This window comes from Musa acuminata, chromosome BXJ2-4 (genome assembly GCF_036884655.1).
Source record: "Musa acuminata AAA Group cultivar baxijiao chromosome BXJ2-4, Cavendish_Baxijiao_AAA, whole genome shotgun sequence".
NCBI lineage: Eukaryota > Viridiplantae > Streptophyta > Magnoliopsida > Zingiberales > Musaceae > Musa > Musa acuminata.
Genome location: NC_088341.1, coordinates 4,872,145 through 4,893,071, shown reverse-complemented (window position 1 = coordinate 4,893,071; position 20,927 = coordinate 4,872,145). Strand labels below are relative to the sequence as shown.

The 20,927-nt window shown below is 40.0% G+C and overlaps 3 protein-coding genes across 3 annotated transcripts; 1 reads left to right on the top strand and 2 right to left on the bottom strand.

Moving 5' to 3' along the window:
* Positions 1-872: 872 nt before the first annotated feature.
* Positions 873-6,863, top strand: LOC103980781 (BEL1-like homeodomain protein 6). Its single transcript, XM_009397280.3, has 5 exons — positions 873-2,001; positions 3,245-4,343; positions 4,858-5,234; positions 5,311-5,389; positions 5,991-6,863. Exons 2-5 carry the CDS (start codon positions 3,417-3,419, stop codon positions 6,387-6,389), a joined length of 1,782 nt encoding a protein of 593 aa, XP_009395555.2. The 5' UTR covers positions 873-2,001; positions 3,245-3,416; the 3' UTR covers positions 6,390-6,863.
* A 1,352-nt stretch (positions 6,864-8,215) lies between these two features.
* On the bottom strand, positions 8,216-15,374 carry LOC103980780 (beta-galactosidase 5). Its single transcript, XM_009397279.3, has 19 exons — positions 14,944-15,374; positions 14,752-14,847; positions 14,537-14,649; positions 14,364-14,430; positions 14,105-14,197; positions 13,782-13,925; positions 12,982-13,070; positions 12,617-12,722; positions 12,418-12,505; positions 11,813-11,931; positions 11,539-11,703; positions 11,136-11,314; positions 10,851-10,960; positions 10,649-10,758; positions 10,449-10,559; positions 10,246-10,359; positions 9,958-10,163; positions 9,156-9,492; positions 8,216-8,710 (listed from the first exon to the last, which is right to left on the bottom strand). Exons 1-19 carry the CDS (start codon positions 15,100-15,102, stop codon positions 8,579-8,581), a joined length of 2,538 nt encoding a protein of 845 aa, XP_009395554.2. The 5' UTR covers positions 15,103-15,374; the 3' UTR covers positions 8,216-8,578.
* Positions 15,375-17,142: 1,768 nt separating this feature from the next.
* LOC135582214 (vacuolar cation/proton exchanger 1a-like) lies at positions 17,143-20,509 on the bottom strand. Its single transcript, XM_065103073.1, has 12 exons — positions 20,129-20,509; positions 19,941-20,008; positions 19,456-19,484; positions 19,136-19,332; positions 18,825-19,043; positions 18,611-18,745; positions 18,334-18,450; positions 18,194-18,247; positions 17,982-18,098; positions 17,775-17,865; positions 17,610-17,678; positions 17,143-17,520 (listed from the first exon to the last, which is right to left on the bottom strand). The coding sequence occupies exons 1-11, from the start codon at positions 20,417-20,419 to the stop codon at positions 17,614-17,616; spliced, it is 1,383 nt and encodes a 460-aa protein (XP_064959145.1). The 5' UTR covers positions 20,420-20,509; the 3' UTR covers positions 17,143-17,520; positions 17,610-17,613.
* Between the last annotated feature and the right edge of the window lie 418 nt (positions 20,510-20,927).

Below are 20,927 nucleotides of genomic sequence, written 5' to 3'. Positions count from 1 at the left end.
TCCTAGTAGTGGTGAGAAGTTCTTGCCTTTGTATCAAGATTGACCATCTGTTATGTGGGTGTGGATGTCTCATTACTAACTTCTTTTAGATTATTCACATACCTGTGGAGAACAACCTTCCCAGTTCCTCCAGTGCATGGTGAGGAACTCTCAAGAGTCATCATCTTCAATGAAGCATTTCCCCAGTTCATTAATGCATGGGAACAATTATTACATGTTTCTGGTTTTGCTTTTCTGATGGATCAGCTGAAATCAGAATGAACCAGTTACAACTCCAGCAGTAGGCCAATGACATTACTTCTTGAGGTAACTTGTGTTCATGCAAAGAGATCATGACAGCCCAAATCTTTATGGTGGCTTATTTGAAGTGTTTGTCATATGCAAGGATTGTTCTTAAATATTATGGTACAATTTCCCAAAAAAACAGCTAACTCATATGTTTGGATTCATGCAATGTTTTATAGTAGATTACCTTTATGGAGAATTCAATGCATGCAATGATTAGGTCCATAAGAAAACTAATCTTCAAGGACTGTAGGCCACAATTCTATGCAGTACACCTCAACCAACAAGGTAGATGTTTTCTGATGTGAATTGTTAATTCTCAATTGTTAAAAGAGTCTGAAGTAATCAATCAGAACATATTTTTATGCTGTAAGGACAGCATTAAGATTTGTCTTATGGGCAATTTTTATGTAGGAGGCATGCTTCTATTCAACTTGCTGGACAGAGACAAATGGAGAACAACAAATCTGCACATTGATTGCCTTTGAGTCGCCAATTGATTCTGTCAATCCTTTACTATAAAAACTCTCATTCTTCTCTTCAACAATATCTTAAGCTACAGCTTGATGAGGTGGTGGTTGTTTGATTATGCCTTTTCTTCTGTTCTGACTACTAATCCATTTTGTCTCATCCATAATTCTTTTCCCATTTGCTGTAGTTTATGTTGAGACTTTCTGAGACAAATCTCCTGCTTTCTGTTCATGTTACAGTCCATGGTTAAATTAATACCCACTTGTTCTGAAATGTTCTTGTTAAGTTCATGTGACACTCACAAGATACAAAGCTGGCCAATCATCATGAGACAGCTTGCCATTTCATCATCTAATGCTGCCAGTGATGAGCTGCCAGAATTGAATACTAAAATACTAATGGGGCAGGCAGATGCAGCCGGCAAACAAAGAGATATGCTGAGCAACCAATGACATAGTTGATTAAATGGAAGCTGAGGAGGGAGTGCTTTGTCATCAACACATGTCACAACCCATACAGGCAACAAAGGCAAGCATTGATTGCCAAGCTTTTGGTGGGGAGCCCCACAAGCTTGGCAATCAACCTAATAATGGTGTCAATTATTCTAGGTCAGGGAGTGACACACCATTTACCGGAAGAGAGGGTTAGAGGAGAGCAGCTCTGTGATTCTATGTGGTCTGGGCTGTGAGATGTCAGCATCTTCTCCATGCTTGGGAACACAGGATACCGAGGGGAAAGAAGAATGAAAGCAGTTTGAGATTAAAGAGGTGGGCTAATTGGTGTTTGAGAGATTAAGAGGACGTTTAGGTCTACCAACTGGTGGTTAGGAGATAGAACACCTTAAAAATCCTCATCACCGACTCCCAAGAAGCCATTGGGAAAGAACCTCCTTTGAGGACTCACGGGTTAGGAAAAAGAGCAAGATAGGGTAATCTCGCGTGCAAGATGGGGTTTTGAGGTCTTGTGATGGTAGTTTGATATGAGAAAGAGAGGGCGGATGTTTAAACTGGTCGTTAATTTGATAGTAGCAATTGAAGATGGTGATATAGGTGACGAGATGGTTTAGAAAAGATGCATCATGAGGGCAGAAGAACAAAGGGGGAAGCTTTGCGTCTTTTGAATTGAGGACTTGGGATTCTTCTTGGTCGGTCGGCTTCGGCTTCATGCTTTCTTCTTCCCCATGAGGAACGCAGACAGCAGCGGCTGTCGCCCTTCCCCTCTTCCTTTGACCCTTCTCTATCTCAGGTACTGGGCTTTGATATTACTTGTCTCCCTTGTTTCTTTATCTCCCTGTCTATTTCTTTCTTGTTTCGATGAGGACTACAAAGCAGCATCAGCACCATTTCAACTATCTTTCCTGTCTCTCTCTTTCCGTCTCTATCTACCTGTCTACTTTTTTTGTTCGAGAATTTTATATGGTGGGTTCAACAAGCTTTTGGGATGATTCTCTTCCTATACAAAAAGTTCTTTTTTGAGGAACCCATCTCCTCTATTGCAAGTTTGAGTAGCTTGTGCAACAGAACTCTTTTATCTGATTTATTTGCTCTTAGATATTCTACTTCTGCTTCTTCTATCTGATAAGTCTTCTCATATTCTTTGCTCCCTCTTTATCAAATTCTGATTTTTGGCTTAAAGTGTCTTTTTTTTTTTATGATGCTCTTTTCGTTGCTCGATTATGTAAATTCTGCAATTTTGACATTTTTGGAATGTTGGCTGCGGTAAAAGGTATGGTCCATGGAGTTTTTTATGGTGGGTTTTGGCTTATAGGTGATTCTAGGATCGAAGTCCATTTGCTCACAGATACAATGAGGGTTTTTAGAGGACAATTCTTTGGGTTCTTTCCAAGGTTTTCTGCCTCTTATTTTTCCTTTATTTAGTTGTTCTTTTAGTTCAAAGAGCTCAGAGTTTAAACTGAATTTGTATAATATTCTTTTAATAGCTGCCTAACCTTGTGGACATCGTGCAAGCATGTAGCCTTTCTGAAAGAAACCTGGTTTAGCTGATCGTTTGTCCTGATTGAGTAAGCTTTGAGAGTTTATTTATTCCGTGATTGTTGATTTGGAAGAAATTCTGGCCGGGCATCTCTGGCTACTCCTGTCAATTAATTTAAACAAATTCTGAGCTCCATCTGTTTATCCATTCTATTCATCTAGTTTGATCTCTGTTTGTTCTTTTTTAGTTTGATTTATGTGCAACCCTCCAGATTGTATGTGATTAACTTCTCACAAAACATTGCTTTCAGTCTGACGAATTGAAAAGGCTAACAAAATATAGATGATCAGCACATACAGAAATTACTTTCTGTAGAAAATATAGTTCTTTTGTTGTGATCATTAGTTGTTTGTTTTTATTGTCGTCATGACATATTTCATTTTAGAATGCAGTTATTTGATCATGCTTGTTCTATGATTTATTGATTATTTTCTGTGTTTGAAGTTGGTCTTTGTTCAGTTCTTCATTTGGTTTAATTTCTTTTCTTTATTTTCAGGACTGTTGCAGCATAATTCATTTCTTCTGAAGGAGCATGAACTTTCTGCAGAGGAGTTCCTTCAGATTCCCATGACTAAGGCAGTTACTATTTTGTAGCCGAAATATTGCACTGATCCGTCATACTGTCATTTCTGAAGATCTTGCCCTGTTTAAGATCAAGGAATATAAAAATGTCTACTTTCTGTTCAATATCTAGTGACCAAAGTGGAACATCTCCAGATCTTGGCCTGAGGGATCCAGGGCACGCTTCATATTCTGAATCACCAGGTCCTGGCAACATGATGTACCTTAGCTTCTTGAATTCTGGTCCGTATAGAGATGCAGTAGCTGGCGGTGCTCAAACCCATCAGAATCACATTGAACTTCCTGTTGCCACCACCATCATTTCACCAGACTTGACTACAGGGAATTCTGTTATGGTCCCCTCGTGTCTTGGCAACCATGCTAATAATGCTTGGAAGAATGGAAGAAGTGAGATGTTATTTATGCAGACAGATAGAGGTTCCATACTTGGAACAGATGATCTACTTCATGCTGCTGATCCTCAGACGAGTGTGCAGACACAGCTTAGCATCATACATGGACTAAGCTTATCATTGCAACACTCAAATGTTACACTGCAAAATCAAGGTTTATCACTTAGCCTTAGCACACAGATGCCAGTTCCTTCAATTCAGTATCCATCTACTACCTCAAATATCCCCTTCTTTGATTCTAATCAGTCAACTTCTGGAAATGTTGGTCCATTCAGGGAGGAACACTTTCAAACCAGAAATTTTCATGATAATGCCTCCCCTAATGGACTAACAAGTCTTACAAGGTTGATTCCAAATTCTAAATATCTTCGGGCAGCACAAGAATTACTTGACGAAGTTGTTAATGTCAGGAAGGCTTTGAAGCAAAAAACAGATAAAAGCCAAAGTCTTCCTACTTCTGCTGGTACTATTACATTTAAGGATGGTAGTGGAGGATCAAAAAATGAAGGGCTGATTTCAAACCCTCAAGAGGCCACTGTTAATTGGTCTAGTGGGCTCTCACCTCTTGTAAAGCAGGACCTTCAAAACAAGGTCTCAAATCTATTGGGGATGTTGGATGAGGTACACGCTATTTTCTGACCTCTTCCTATTTTGTTAATGTTTTCTAATCTTTGTTGTCAATTAGAATTTCATTAAGTTTAGGATGATTGTAAGAAGGTTAATTTTAAGTTAGTTGATGTCCTCTAATATAGGATAACTGTAAGAATGTTAATTTTAAGTTAAAAATTTATCAAAGCCAGTTTAGTTAGATTTTATCATCATCAAAGCCAATTTAAGTTGGGAAGCCATCATTGACTAAAGTTCATGGGAAGATATCTGGATACTTGAATCAGAGGCCGAGTTCAATGTGTGTTTAATGCTAAAATTGGTTTTGATTGTAGTATTAGCTTAGTTTTAGCTAAAAAATATTCAGATAAAGAGTTTTAAAGAGGCTTGGACTTGTTGGGTGGAACAATGTTAACAATTACAGTATTATGCAAATTGTATCGATGAGATATGCTTTTGTAGTGTGATCTAATTCGTCGTCTTTCTTCTTTGATTAACCTGTATTTCATTTGTTTCTTTTTCCTTGCAGATTGATAGAAGATATAAACAGTATTACCATCAGATGCAGATAATAGTGTCATATTTTGATGCAATAGCTGGTTGTGGAACTGCTAAACCATACACTGCACTTGCCTTTCAAACTATTTCTTGTCATTTTCGCTGCTTGAGAGATGCCATCAATGGTCAAATTCAAGCTACAAGGAAAAATCTTGGAGAGGCAGACAACTCAAGTAGCAAGAGTGGTTTGTTATCTCGCCTTCGAAACATAGACCAGAAATTAAGGCAGCAGAGTGCCTTGCAACAATTTGGTACAATGCAACAGCATACCTGGAGGCCACAGAGGGGTTTACCTGAGTCATCTGTCTCAATTCTTCGTGCTTGGCTGTTTGAGCACTTCCTTCATCCGTAAGCTCAACTACCTTTTCTTTCATGTGGTTCTTTTATATACAGAATGAATGCTTTTGAATACTGATGGATACAGGATAATACGTTTTGCCAGCTACCCGAAGGAATCTGAGAAGCTAATACTTGCAAGACAGACAGGCTTGTCAAGAAGTCAGGTATACCTACTTGATTTAGGTTTTTAACTTTTGCTAGGGAGCCATCGTGTTCTTTTGATGTTGCTCCCTTTAGTGCTAATGATGAGAGGAACGTACTTGCTTAAATGGCAATCATTGCTACAGTATTTTAATTTTTTTTTCCACCCAAAAGGTCTCCATTGTGATCCCTTTTCTTGTCTCATAGCTTCTCTTTCATCTCTTACATAGTCTCATGTCCACATTTTACCTCTCAACACTTTTATCAGGAAGGAATTGTGTCTAGGATCATAGCTGTGTTTGCGGCCCAATTGATTAGCTTATTTTTTGTGCTCTGGAACAATGGACTGGTAGCAAGTCCTGTGTCAAGCATGATTTTTTTTTTTTTTTTCATTTGTAAATGTAGTTTGGACATCAATACAGTTATTCATGATTCCACTTGCTTCCCTTATAAAAAATATATATACCACATTTTAATGGTATTTACTATAATATAAAAGGCAATTCAAATTCATATAATAATTACACATCAGGCTGCATCTGAGAGAAAAGGCAGCCCCGGTGCATAAACTTTGAAAGCAATGTAAGTGTTTGTTTTTTTGTGCCTTGATTACCTTTCATTCAGGTTACAAACTGGTTCATAAATGCACGCGTTCGCCTTTGGAAGCCTATGATCGAAGACATGTACAAAGAAGAGATTGGTGATACTGAGATTGACTCAAACTCTTCAGAAAATCCACCAAAACTTAAAGAAGACTTTCAATCGTCTGAAGATCATGAAGACTTGCAAACGTATGGAACTGGACGATACCAAACAGGCCAGATAATCGACTCCTCAAGACCCATTACCATGAATGTTGCTGAAGCAGCTGCCACTTTTCAGCATGAAGCATCTGCACAAGATTCCTATAAATATCTGAAGGCTAATGAACAAAGGCCAATTGGAGAAGATTCCAGCTTCTTACAAGATGTTATTGGCCACCCGGACGGGAAAGGTAGGTTTTTGGCTTATCAGATGGCTTAGTTAGGTTGATTTGGATGTGGCATGGTGTGCCTCACACGGGGGCTGCAGCATTGTGATGTCGGCCTTCCTATATCAGACAATCAGCACAGCTTTCTCACAGTGAAAGGGAACAATGTTTTCGGCACAAATTCTCCTTCTGGGTGCTGATTACAATTATGCGAACATGGGGGATCGGCGACGCCTGTATGGTCAACACATTTGCTGCATGTTTTTGTCACAACAGTTGCTATTTAAGTCTTGGAACCTGAATAATTTGTCCTGAGATGCCTTCTAGGCATTGTTGCAATCTTATATAAGAGAGTGTGTTTAGTATGGTAAACAATGTAACATAAATAGGTGGTTATCTGGTGGGATTATAGGGTAGCACATTGTACAGATAGAAGCATATTTTTGTGTAATATGAGACAAAGAACATGTAAAATTTCTTCCAAATTAACTATAATGAGCTGTGCATACTATTTGGATGGTTTTCAAGGCCAAGAAACATGGGGGAAGTGTGGTACCCTATTCAAATGAATCTTGTTTCTTATTTGGCACCACTTCATGCTTTGAAAAGAGAACTTAATCTGGCTCTTACATGTAATTACATGACTCTGAGATCATCTTTCTTGGTTATCACTCAGGCTGTAATTACAAGACTTCCTCATTCTTTTTCTTCTAATGCAAAGTGATTCTTCTGATTATCTGAAGATACATAACTGTAAAAGCCACAATTGGGATATCATAGGCACTGCTAGTAAATGAATTTTGCAAAATCTAACAATTTAACATCAAGCAGCTGCAGCAGTGATTCAGCATTCAGTGAAATCTTGTTTTCTATGAACAGCATAATTCTTCTGTATAAAGAAATTTATCATGGGCAGTACATTTCACCCATTAATTGCACATATTTTAATAATTTAAGGTCAATATGAATGGAAATTTTCGTTCATTTCAACATTTGTTTCCTATATTCTACAAATAAGTACAATATCCTTTTTTTTTTTCCCACAAGCTAAATGAACACAATAAATAAGCTAAATTACTCAGGCAACACTTTCATGTGAGCCTGCAGCCTATGGCAGTAGAATCCATCATATCTTTACAGGTTCAAGACAAGCCAAGCCTTCAGTTCCCAGTGGAGAAGGGAACACTGGGAAAAGGTTCAATCATTGTCACATTGCTTTACAAGACGAGACATCCAACAAGAACAGCTTGAACAAGATCACAGGGGAGACAACATCACCAGTTTTGTTTTGTTTCTTTTCCTTGGCCAGTTTGGTCCATCCCATTGTGCAGTGGATTCAGGTGGGACAAGATCCAACATCACTGTTCATGATCCCTGTGGCTTGTCCTTGTTATGGAGCATGAGCTTGGCTAAAGAAATACCATACACTATGCAGATCTATCAATACTATCCTTTCCTTTTTTTTTTTTTCCTTGACTATACTGCAACACCTGCACAGTTCTTGCAAACACCATGCCATGCTGAAGAGCAAGAATGCTGCATTAGGAACTTGGGTTAGAGATTGCATATACACAGCTTCAGTTCGGAAACCTCAACAACTTACATCAACACAATTTAAGCATATTTTTTTCTGCTATGGCCCTCAAATGCCAAGTTCCTTGTCTATGTCATCCAGGAAATGGAAAAGAAAATGGAGAACTATTTCAGTGACACCTTCCTTCAATAACAGAAGAAGAAGAAGGAACTAGATGAAGGCAATCAAGCAGTAGAATTCTTTGGATTTCCACTTGTTCTCCATTCTGGCACCAACTTATGATGTCATCCAGGAAGAGGAAATGAAAAAGAAAAAGACTGGCAGCAGACAGCATGTTAGAAATGTCAGAGCATTAGAATCAACCACTTGATACAACCATTTTTTGATGACACCTTCCTGCAATAACAGAAGAAAAAGGAACAAGATGAAAGCAATTAAGTAGTGGTTTTCTTTTGCTTTCCTCTTGATCTTCATTCTGGCACCAACTTCTGATAATATGATGGTGGACCAGAGAATGTCTCAGAATTCAAATAGAGAAGTTGGTAGAACAAATGCACTAACTACAGACTAACTTTTCCCTCTACATGTAACTGCCACACAAGACAAGCTACCTTTGATCGACTTGAGAACTTTACAGTTATGCCAAATTTTTCCTGTCATTCTTTCAAAGCAGCAAAAGAAGTTTCCTATGATTGTGCTTTCTGGAGCTCAAGATGTCGGCTGAGCAGCTGAAGAACATATGGCTTCCACTGCAACTCTTTTCATGACATTTCGACATGGGTCCCCGCCGAAGATGTTTTGGGAGATGGCAACCATGCATTTCTCCTTTCCAATGCACATCTGTTCAGATAGAACAAGGATTCAAATTTCACTTCTCATACAGAAAGAAAAAAGAAAAAGAATAATTCATCCATTTGACTATACATGCAAAAATGTAAAGTAGATGCATGTTACAGGTATATGCAAGGCATGATGAGTATATAGAGATAGCTACTTTTTATTGGTCTATCTTGTCTTCCGTATAAACTATATGATATGAGTGCAAGGACCACATTCCCTGTGTAAGGCAACTAATGCACCCTCAACACCTGCTACGATCGCACTTTAATAGGTCACATTCGTAGCACACCTTGGCCATCCCAAATTTCATGCATTTTCTTATAGTTTTTTCATGCTTATTGTATGAGGAAGTTCCAAAAAATCTGATCTCATAGGGTACGATATTAATAAACAAAAATAGATATGCTTATCGAAAGGCAGCAAGATAAAAGAGAAGTGTGGTAACCTTCTCCAGGATGGTGTGAGAATTTGGTGAATGGCATGCTCCCTGTTGAAAATTTCCACAAGTTCCAATCGGTGTCCCGTAGCTAGCAAATTTGATGGCAGATATAAATTGTCCTTGTGCACATCGCAGGTGAACCTTTGGCTTGTGGTGCTCTTCAGGCCGGCCATAATTCTCAATGTGCCAATTCTTTATCGTGGGATGCCATTCAGAAACATCAGCACAAACACTAGAAACAGATCTCTTCGCTAACGAGATCTTTGTCGCATCACCTCCAAGCTCTTCAAATACTATCAGTAGATTTCTGGTCGGCTGCAACCAGGAACGTGGTACATGATACCTGAATATCCAACAATTAGATCCTACATTTCGATGAAAAATAAGAATGTTACACTATTTCCAAAATTTATCAGCACAATATCCAACTTGTGTTCCACTAACCACAAGATAATGGTAACATATCTTTTATTCCTTGAATGTCTGCTATATCAGTCATTAGTTAAGTAGATACACTTAAATTTTCAGACACAGTCATAGCCATGAGTGTTTCTTTGCGTGTCACAATTATCATCGGTACTCCTAATTGATTAAGATGTCACGACGTCGCCTAACGACACAAAATACTTTTCATTTTTGTATAACCATAGAAGAGGAATTCAACCGTATGAATCCCTTCTCTCTGATTTTTTTAAAAGTAAATATATTGCTTAAGTTGGGTTAATAATAATATAAAAGAGTTGCAGGAAACATATAATTAAAACTTGCAGATACAAAAGAAAAGGAATAACTCTCATGCTGAAGTTACCATCGTTGGGTTGGCTGGCCACAACCACTCTGACACTTGGGTGATCGGTATGTCCCCCTATAACTGCATGAGTTGCAGTATTCACTTGGGGCATATGCAGTCCAGTATCTTCCAATACTTTGTCCATTTATCCACACATGTCCCTTCCCCATGCTACCCATATCCAAAGCCAATGGATCATTCCCATCAGGAGCATCAAAATATGCCTGAAAAGAAAAGTCTAGTGGCTAAGTCTTAGATTCTGAAAGAATATAGCATTACAGACCAGAGTCAGGTCTGTGCACCTACCCTATACCATGTTAATGGCTGTTGATTTTGAGCTACTAATGAACCTTGCATCCATTCAACAGAAGAAGCACCTTCCAAAGAGTTTAGGTTCATAGCTTCTCCTTTTAGACCAAGCTGCAAAAATGAGAAAAGATTTTGTCACTTCTGCTGCACAGAGAACTTGTACATTGTAAAGAAAACCATAGTTAGCAGAGCAAAAGAACCTGATATGACCATTTGTGCCATGTTAAATCTTTACTTCCTTCATCAAGCCCATGTAGCACAACAGGACCCAGTACTCCAGTACTCCACAACTCATAATGCACCCCGGCGTTCTTTGCCCCAATAATAGCAGCAGAGATTTAGAAAGTTTACTACGTAATTCAATTCAGACTAATGAAAAAAAAAGATAAAAGTAACTCACCGGCAATCCAACTGCCACACTCAACAGTGCAATTCTATTAGTTCCAGCACGAAGATTGACATTCCCAGAAAATTTGATCCTCCTATCTTCCCTGCTCCCATAAGCAGAACCTGCCAAGACATAAGTAAAATTTAGTCTCTTGCTGAATGAAGAATCACCTATTTATGAAGACATACAAAAAGAAAATGGATATGCTATATACCTGACAGCTGTCCATTAACAAAAATATGAAGTGCATGACCAGCCGACTCGACCATGAGGACAGGACGCTTTCTGCCTTGTAAAAATCCTTCAGCTGGGCTGACATCGACACTACAAAAAAGATAGTAGAGTCCACATTATTTAGTATATGAAGCATTGGTTTAGTAATCAAACAGTAATCTCAATATTAACCAAGACATGTCAATGTTTTGAGAAAGTCTTAACATCAGATAGTTTAGATCTATTTCATGATTAAATTGAGACAAGAAGTTGGTCAAAGTCACACCTAGTTATGTACCACAGGTAGTCACTTGTATCCCTTGTAACATTTATCTGCTCTAACAGCCCAGTTGTGGTAATCAATGAATTTTCTTCCAATGAAGCAACCTCTTCATCATACCTCTCCCACATGAGTGACTGAACATTAATAGGATACATTTGCATTTGAGATGTTTGAACACCAACCTGCAGATAAACACAGACACAAAAAGAAACTTTATTCTCAGAAACAGTAACGAAGGAATTGACTATTCTATGGTACTTACTGGAATAATAAGAATAACTATTGATGATTTAACTAAAATGAAAATATTAGCTGAAACTATGATATCTGTTTAAAGATAATATCTTTAGGAGAATCTAGAAATATTTAATGTAAGAGTTGGAAAAATTAAATAAAAACAATTTACCTTTGCAGTGTTGAATACTACATTTCTGCAGTCAGGTAAAATGCTGATTGACCAAGGTGGTATGTTGTAGTGCATGTTATTGAACATTACCCTGGCAAAGGAATTTGGGTTGTGATTTGAAAGGAAAGCTGCACAACCTCCAGATTGGGAGCTGAAAACATGAGCCTAAAAATTGAATAACACAGTCAATCCAAATTGAGGATTCATGTGGGCCTTCAAAGAAATGGAAGTGATAAACTATATTTAACTATTATGCAAAAAGAAGCCTGCACACCTGTTGGAGGCTTCCCAAAGAAATAACTGTTGGATCAGCTGAAACTAGAGCTCGTTCGCACAACTTAATTGCCCTGTGAAGCTCTTTTAGATGTCCATATTTTGGTTCTCTGACTAATCCTGCCAGTTCGACACACACAAAATTTGAACAATAATTCTAATCCAAGTGACGAGAAATAAATTCATTCTAGTTCTGTAGTAAAACATGTTTTAGTTTCATGATTAGCTGATTGATAATTAATGGAAATATGCACTTTTTATTTCAAATTCCAGATAACTGAAAGTTAGAATCTTTCAGCTGATAAATAACATGAGCGTTAGTTTTAATCCACTCTGTTCCTCTTAACTACATAGTGTTCATTAGAGCAAAATATGCCAGGAACTATCAACCTAACAACTAACATGAGTGTGGAAGGTGTATTTATATACTTTTCCCATGTATGTGCAAACTATAGAAGAGGACCAAGAGAGAAATACACAGAGAGGGAGGGAAGAGTAGAGAGAACGTGCGACATAATAATGAAAGAAAAGGAAATTAAAGCCAAATATTTCTGTCAAGACTGACAACTCTAGAAAAGGAAAAGAAATTTTATTTTTCCTCCTTACCATATTCGTCAATCGGAGCATCATAATCATAGCTGGTGGTAATGAAGGGACCTCCAGCTGTACGCCCGAAATTAGTTCCTCCATGGTACTTTAGTGAGTAAGCAAAGGAAAGAAAATATCAGTTAAAGTATTTCTTTGGGAAGACTTAGAATCATCATGATGAAAAGACAATTTTGTGATATGAGTATATTGATCTAACCATGTAATAATTGATAAATGAGCCACCCTTCTGTATAAAGCGTGCCACAGCGAATGCGAGGTCTTCAACTGGTCGGTGATGGATAGTGCCTCCAAATTCTGTAAACCTATAGTCGCAACAACGAGAGAAGAAAATTCTTGCAATTAGCTCCTAAGGTTACATGTTTTAAAATAAAATCTAACTTAATAAATATAACTGTATTTTCTCAAGTTATAATATAATTAAGTACAGATATTCTTTGACACCTGTGTACCATTGATGTCTGAACACCTAAATATTGTCACTAGACCACGATGCAAAGTTCTAATGTAACATGCGCAAAAAGTAAAACCTCAGCTGAAAACTATAACTGCAGAGCGACTTACCAGCCACTCCAAGCTTCAGTCCACATTGTAGGCTTATATGGCTTGTTAGGTGTAAAAGAATCACAGTAGAATCCATTGCATGCATTAATCTGTTTCCAAGAGTAAATAAAGTGTCTTCTCAGGAAAAATATTGAGAACATATGCTATCAATAATACAAATATGTTTTAACAGAAATGGTCATGCAAAGAAAAAACAATCATGTTGACTTGCATCAGTTTAGAAAGCTCTTATCCTTTTTACATTTGAGAGCAGTGATTAACAATGCTAGATGAAAAGAGTAATACTAATCAATTTCTGTAGTAGAAATGTATATTTTCCTTAAAAAGAAAATTATGAAGACATAAGGAAGTTCAAATTTAATCACAATTGCAGAAACTTAGTATATTAGATAAGACGACATGAAATTGCTTCTAAAATCAAAGACTTAATTAGTACTCAGAGCTGGAGCGAACGTGCAGGTCGAATTTTACAAAAAAGTGGCACTATTAAAGTCCATCAATGCTTGATATAGGCAAAGTATAGAAGCCTAAATCTTGTTTCATTGACAGTATATATCTTAATTTTTAAAGTAAAACCACATGTAGTATATATCAAGTAGAAATGTAGCAAAGTAAATTAGAATCAAAATATTAAAAATATAAAATATACCATCCAAGTCAGAAGAAAAATAAAATATGTTTGCTATTAATATATGCAACAAACGACACAGCACCTGCACCTCACTACCATCACACAAACAAGAAGAAAAAGATAAAGAAAAAAGAGAGTAATGAGTGTATAACAAAAATGATTCTCCTACCACTGGATCAGGAGCATCATCCTCCTTGCACATAACCCATGGTACACCAGTTTTCAATCCGACAGCCATTTCCGCAGCCCAGTTCACATATGAATGACCAGCAGAACCAAATGCCTTACTTTCAGGCCCATACTCATTCTCAATCTGGATCCATTGATCCAAAGATCAGCAAGTGGAAACAAAAGAATCAGTTCAACATTCTATTTATCGTAGTCTCGCAATAAAAAAAAGGCATATCGAGCATAACTTGACATTAGGCTATCACAACATGAATATGCAAATAAGAGCACCTATAATCCATTTGGTTAACAACAAGAACATGCCTGTGAAAGGATGATTGGACCACCCTGTGAACCAAAAAGTGATTCACTCTTCATCATTTGAACAATCTTTTGGGTGAAACCTTGCATGGCCATCTGCAATAGAACACATTTTTGTAAACTACGAAATGGAAACCATTTAAGGCATACCCTCTATAAGATTTAGTGAATCAAAAGTGCGTAAACTCTACGGAAGGAAATTGTAAACCTTCTGTTCCTTGCATCAACACAAGGAAAAGCAATAAGAGGTTAAGGAATGGACCTTGAAAGGCTCATTGTCAGTTCTGAAGCTGATTCCCGGCACATATTTCAACCAAACTGGAAATCCTCTAAAAAAACAGAGAAAGCGAAAAACGAGGAAGAAGTAAGAAAAAAACACAAATCATTTACACGAAATGTCTAAGAACGAATGTTAGAGAAGATGGAGACATATACCCAAAATTCCATTCGGCACAGACATAAGGACCAATTCGAAGGTGGACATACAGGCCCACCTTCTGCACTGTCTTAATAAACCTCACCAAATCATACCTTCCCTCAAAATTGTACTGCTCAAAAACCCAGAAACACGTAGTGAGTCCTACTGCAAATCATAGCACAACAAAGGAACTAAAATTGAAGAAATGTGCAGAGAAGGGCCAGTGAAATACAGTGCCAGGTGAAGGCTCATGTCCATTCCAGAAGACATAGGTTTGTATGACATCCAGACCACCATCCTTAGCTTTCTGAATAAGTCCTTCCCACATCTAACACACCAAACCAACAAATGGAAATCCACATCACAATGCCAACAGAAAATCTAAAAGAAAGATCTGGTATACTATTTATTTAGAGATACATACTTCTGGGGTACTCCTGGGGTAGTGAATGGAGCCAGAGATGAGGATCCTCCTCTGCCCATCGATGATGATGGCCTTCCTGTCATAGGTGACACCGCTGTATGCCACAGGAAGAAGGAAAAGCAGCAGCAGCAGCAGCAACAGTGAGCTCTGGACTACCATTCTCCACTCTCTCAAATCTCACACTATTCTCCCACCACTCCCACTCCCACTCTATTTTCTCCGTTGCAGAGGGGAGGAGGAATGTAACAGGCGGAGGAAGACAGGGGATGAGTCCAAGGGAGGGTTGAATGGCTGTGGGATGCTCCTCTTAAACTGCCAAAGGATCCATGTGCAGCGTTTGGATACACCATGCAGTGAGCTCGGAAGCGATCCGAGGGACTCAGAACGATGGCTACTATTATACTGAGAAGCACAGGTGTGTGGCACGTCTCCTTTACCTCGTCACACACAACCGCCAAAAGTGCAGCTCTACCATGCCGACCCCTTTCCCATGACGCATACATTATTACTACTCCCCTTCTTTACCTCCATGCACGGTGAAGGTTGGGGTTGACGGTACAAGTGGCGTTGGTTTTGTCATGGCTCTTGCAACGACTCCTGTGATCACTGACCGACATTCTTGAATGACTGTTACCTCTGGAACTGTGGAGGAAGAGGAAGCTGTGATCTTGACTCAGTAAAATCCTGCGGTAAATTAGTGACCCTCTTATATAGGAAGTGATCTATGCCTCGAACGCATGGCAACGTTTTGGTTCCCGAGAACATGAGAGGGAACAAAATAAATGTCCGTTTTCAATTGTTCTGACAGCAGAAAATTTGCCCAAAAAATAGAAGTAATTTCTAATTATTTAGAAATTCTCACAAAAGTGATTTCTAATTACTCTTTTACAGTCCATGTTAGAAGGTTCCCAAAACAAAACAAATCTCTCCGGTCACCCCGTGACTAACGAACGAGCGCAAACAAAAGCGACAACAGATGGATACTATTTAGATTTGATCGCCCCAAGAAAGAGATATAAGATGAGTTTTGGAATCCTAAGCTAAGGTTTTTTATTTCTTTGTTGCTTTGGCGAATTAAAATCTGACGATGTTTTTTGCGAATTGGATTGCAACCCAAGCAAGAACAACTCGATCTGATGTTTTTTTTTCTTGGAAACTGCTGTTCTTTAGATCCAAGAAACACGCGTGCAGATCCTTAAAATATTATATATATATATATATAGTAACCATTAATATTTAAGACTGATACGTCAGCAAGCAAGGGAGGATGCGTTGGCATTGATTGACGTACGAACCTCACGGGTCGCCCGCTGTGGACCCGATGCTCGCTATGAGTGACAGCACGCGCCCTACCAGATATCGTTTCCTCGTCGGTGGGTTCGTTGGGATTAGACGAGCCGGACCTTGGCCCCAGTAGACTGCTGAGGGGCCCACGCGTCAGTGACACGTGTATGTGGATCGCGTACGCCGTTGCTCATCTCGATACAATACTTTCGGTGGTACGCCCACCGACGCCATAATTGCCGCTGAGGCCAGACGAAAAGCGTCCCGGCATCCCCGGCGAAGATGGCTTTGGTAATGACTTTAGCTCTGTTGGGCGCTACGGTGGATGAGGGTTGTGCTTTTGGGATAGCGAATGCCGTGCTGCGCGGCGCAGATGGGGGATGAGGACGCGCGAGAACCTCTATTCTTGGATCGGAACGGACTGCTATTGCCCGACCGGTGTTCGACGCTTTGTCGTAGTTTCTGCTAGTATACTGGTAAAAAGAATCGACACCGGACTCTCAAACGACGCTGGAATCGACGCAGTTGCAACTCAACTGGCCAATGACAAAGGGAGCACACCGAAGCCCCTTTTTCTCTTCCTTTGGTGGTGTTGATCGAAGTGGCGCAGTGACGACATTGATCGGTGATGGGTCAAAAGTAACAAAAAGAGTCAGGACGTGATGTTAGATCCCTTCCTCTCTGCTTCTTTTTCTCTCTTTATGAGCCGTAAACTCAGGTTGGTGATGGCGTCAAAGTGGAAAGACTCAATAAGCACGGCAGCGGCAAAAATATGGGAACAAGAAGATGGATGATAAAAAGAAAAAGATAATGATATAAAAATGACAGTAATAATGATAATGATTCACGTCATCAAAAATTTATTTTTGGAGGAAAGATTCCATCAGCAGCAAGCTTCACAAACAGTCGTTCACACAGTTTTAAGGTTTTGCTTTAGAATCTACTATAATAAATTCTTATTGCATTGACAGGGGAACATCAATCTACTGACACTGAAAGAACTAATAAGCAAAAGGCAGGAGGAAACGACTGCAGAAGATAATTTACAGTGTGTGAGATATGAATCCAATATCACCGTGGTCTTCCAGTTTTCTTACTCTTCAACAGCCTCTCATGGAAATGTTGGTATCATTGTTGCAACCCATCTTTGGCTCTCACCAGTAGGCCATCTCCAATTCTTCGGTTTAGCTCGAAAAACAATTCCTCCCAAACACAAACTGAATATAGTAGAATAAGGTTTTGATGCGCCAGTTCTTGAGCAGGTGCATGCTTTGGTTGATTCAGCAATACAGTCTGCGAGCAAGATCAGAGTGTTGTGCATCAGTAGATGAAGAGAAATGTGGAAGTCAATAAATAATGCATGTAGGATATGGTAATCTTGCCTGTTCAGTAGGCCTTAGTGACTGCAGCTGTTGTGGTCAGACCACCAGCATCGATGCCGTTATTTTGATCTGTAATTCCATTCAGATCTGAATCCACATGCATTTTTTGATGCAACGAAGCTAAATTATGCAGCAAAAACAAGGGGTAAAATGAGTTATACTCACCAGTTTGGGAATCGAAGACAAAGAAGCATGCTCCAATTGCCAGGTAACAGAGCAGAGGAACAAGTCCCTTCAGGTAGTGTGAAGTTCCATCCTGTAGATTGCCATGACATCATAAACATTACTGTGCCAGAGAACAAATCATTCTCGACTGCAATGAATGTAGAGTTGCATATCTGAGGCAGATTCATTCAACATGACTATATATACCTGTAAAGTGAAGGCTATGACTAGTATTGCCATGATGAGTGAGCTCGTTTCTAACAGTTTAAGATCAAGATCCATCTTGATTCCCATTATCCAGGCCACGATTACACTCAGTGGAACCTAAAACATGTCGAACAACCTTGTTAGAGAATCATACTTACACCATGGACAGGAGGAGGTTTGCTGCGCCATGCAAGGCTACTTCAAATCCTTACCACGAACATGGAGATCTGGGTTGCTGAACCAAGGGAAACACCAAGAGTGATATCCTGCGACATCTCAACATTCACACACATCAGCTTCATTCAATTGGTGAAATCATGCGGAGGTACAGTATGAGGTTAGCAGCACTTGCCAGCTTGTTCTTGAATGCGAAAATGATGGCACCTGCATGCTCTGCTGCGTTGCCAACTATCGGAAGCAAGATGATGCTGATAAAGCTCACCGATATACCCCATGAATCCGAAGCAGCCTGAGGAATTGAGAGACAACATGATCACCATGGCACTTGAATGAGAAACCTTAAGAGAAGACTAGAATCCAGAAACTCGTTGGATCATCTTAAGCTTCGTGTTTCTCCTAGTTGAGCATAATGGCTTCTTGAGTGATAGTTGAGGGATCAAAATGCATACCTCAATGGTGCCAACAACGTACTCGGATAGCATTGCGATCACCACTGTCATCCCCACCAGCCATAACAATGCGCTTGCAAATCCGATGACTGGCTCATCTTCAGATACCACATCATCATCGTCATCGCCATCCTCCTGCTCGTATGAACTTGCAGAGGTAAGTCATATGACTTGCGTGAGAGGAAGTGAGTTTTCTATGTGCTCGATGCCTCACCTCTTGTGACTCGAAGAGTTGGCGATGGGTCTTCAGCTGGAAGAAGAGGTAAGCAACGTAGGCGAGGAGCATTATCATGCTGCATGCTCTCGACAACGCCAGCGTCGGAGCTGCGTCCACTGCCTGCTCCCCGGTGTTCACGGCGTATCTGAACATCAACAGCAGGATGTGGCAAAGCGCGCCCAGCAGCAGAAGACCAGTGTTAACATCAGCTTGCTTCTGCAAAATGCATGGGCATGTGGTGAGAAGGATGAAAGGTAGTGTTGGAAAATACATGGCATAGAACGAAGGGTTTCGTCTTCACGGCTCACTCGATCATAGAGTTGCTCTTTGTGTAGGTTGGCGAGACCGCCGAGGAAGAGGGAGGAGCCGAGGACAAGCAATAGATTGGACAGGACGGATCCAACTAAAGAACACTTGACCACCTCAATCTTCCCTTGATGCAACGCGAATAGAGCTATGATAAGCTCGGTGGCGTTCCCACATGTTGCGTTCAATAGTCCACCCACTGTATCAGCAACACCAGTTACAGTTATGACAGACCCAGGAGCAATTCAAAACCTTGCTACCACGCATAAGAAATGGCAAGCAGCTTCATGCAGAGGAACAACAAAGAGAAACATGTACGTACCAGTAGGACCAGTGTAGAATGCGATTTGTCTGTGATTCCAGAGCCAATCGACAAGAACAAGAAAACAAGAAAAGAATGTTATTTGAAGTCATGAATACCGATTAAAGAGACAGAAACAAGAAGAAAAGCAAAATGATATGTTGTTCAACTTGATCCATCTTAGTTATTACATATACAAGTCTTCATCATAGTTCTTCGAAATCTTAAGCTTAGTCACGTGTGGAGCATATAATACAATAGTTTAGGTTAATAGTTCATGCTCAACACTGATACGTTTTGATGCAGCATTTCATTTGTTCTGTCTTCCACAGATCAGCCGAATGAATGCATAGCTACACAAGCTGTGTGCATTGCAGTTTTCATTGAGACAACATTATCGGCATCTGATGCCCACAGCAGAATGAATTGTTCGCTAAAGTATGCTCTTCCAAAAGTTACAAAGTTTTCTTCCACTTAGTATTGGGTTGCATCAGAAATGAACTTACTCTGTGAGGAAGCTGACACGCTCAGCGAGAGGAGTGAGACCGAGCAAGCTCAATGCAAACAGCCACGCCTGTTACGAAAAGCGAAATGAGCTACGTTAACAGTTGCCATTTCTGTTCTCTCGTTCGTGCGATGATCAGTTGACAAAGCTAATTAACAGTATGCAGATGAGAAGAAAGAGAGCAATTACGCGTCCAAAGTGGTAGTAGTTGGCGACGATTGCGAGTGGGACGGCGGGGAACAGGACGAAGAGCTTCGTCCCGAGGAAGATCTCCTGCAGATTGGCGAGGAGGGCCCTCAGAGGGCTGCACCGGACCTTGGACACCAACGACAGGTCAGACTTCTTGCGCAGCGACGACGACGACATGTTGTGGGCGGTTCGGCCGTGCCCGTGGTGCACCTCCTTGCCCAGCCCCCCGCCTCCGCCTTTGAGGTTGCCGACCTCCATGATCCTCGCTGCCTCGTAGCACCTCGATGCCATGCTCGATGTATCAGCTACCGCTGCAACTTCTTCGTCCCTAACAGTACTCCGTACTAGACGCCGCACACCCTACTCCTCACTGCTACTTCTCCGAAGCTCCTTATATACAACCCGTACGGATGGGAATGGCAGAACTCATCGAAAACCTTGGCAAACTAATTATTCTCAACGTAACAAAATGCTCAGCTTCCTGGAAGCTTCGCGGGTTGTCGTTACCGGCATCAATCTAAGGCTACAATTATATGTAATCAGACAAAACGCAGAACCCGTGGTCGTGGTGTGGAGTGGCTTACCTCAAGTAATATGCTTCTGCTATTTGTGTTATTGCCTCTATCATCGGATTACTTGGGTAGGGAAGGACAGAGACACCGCCTCACATGGCTCCACTGTCGACACCCGCTTGGAGTAAATGTAGGCCTTCGATCATTGCAGGTACAGTAATCACGATTTAGTAGTTTATGGCGAGAAGTGAAACAAATCCACCATTGCGTGTGATGTTAGAGAAACA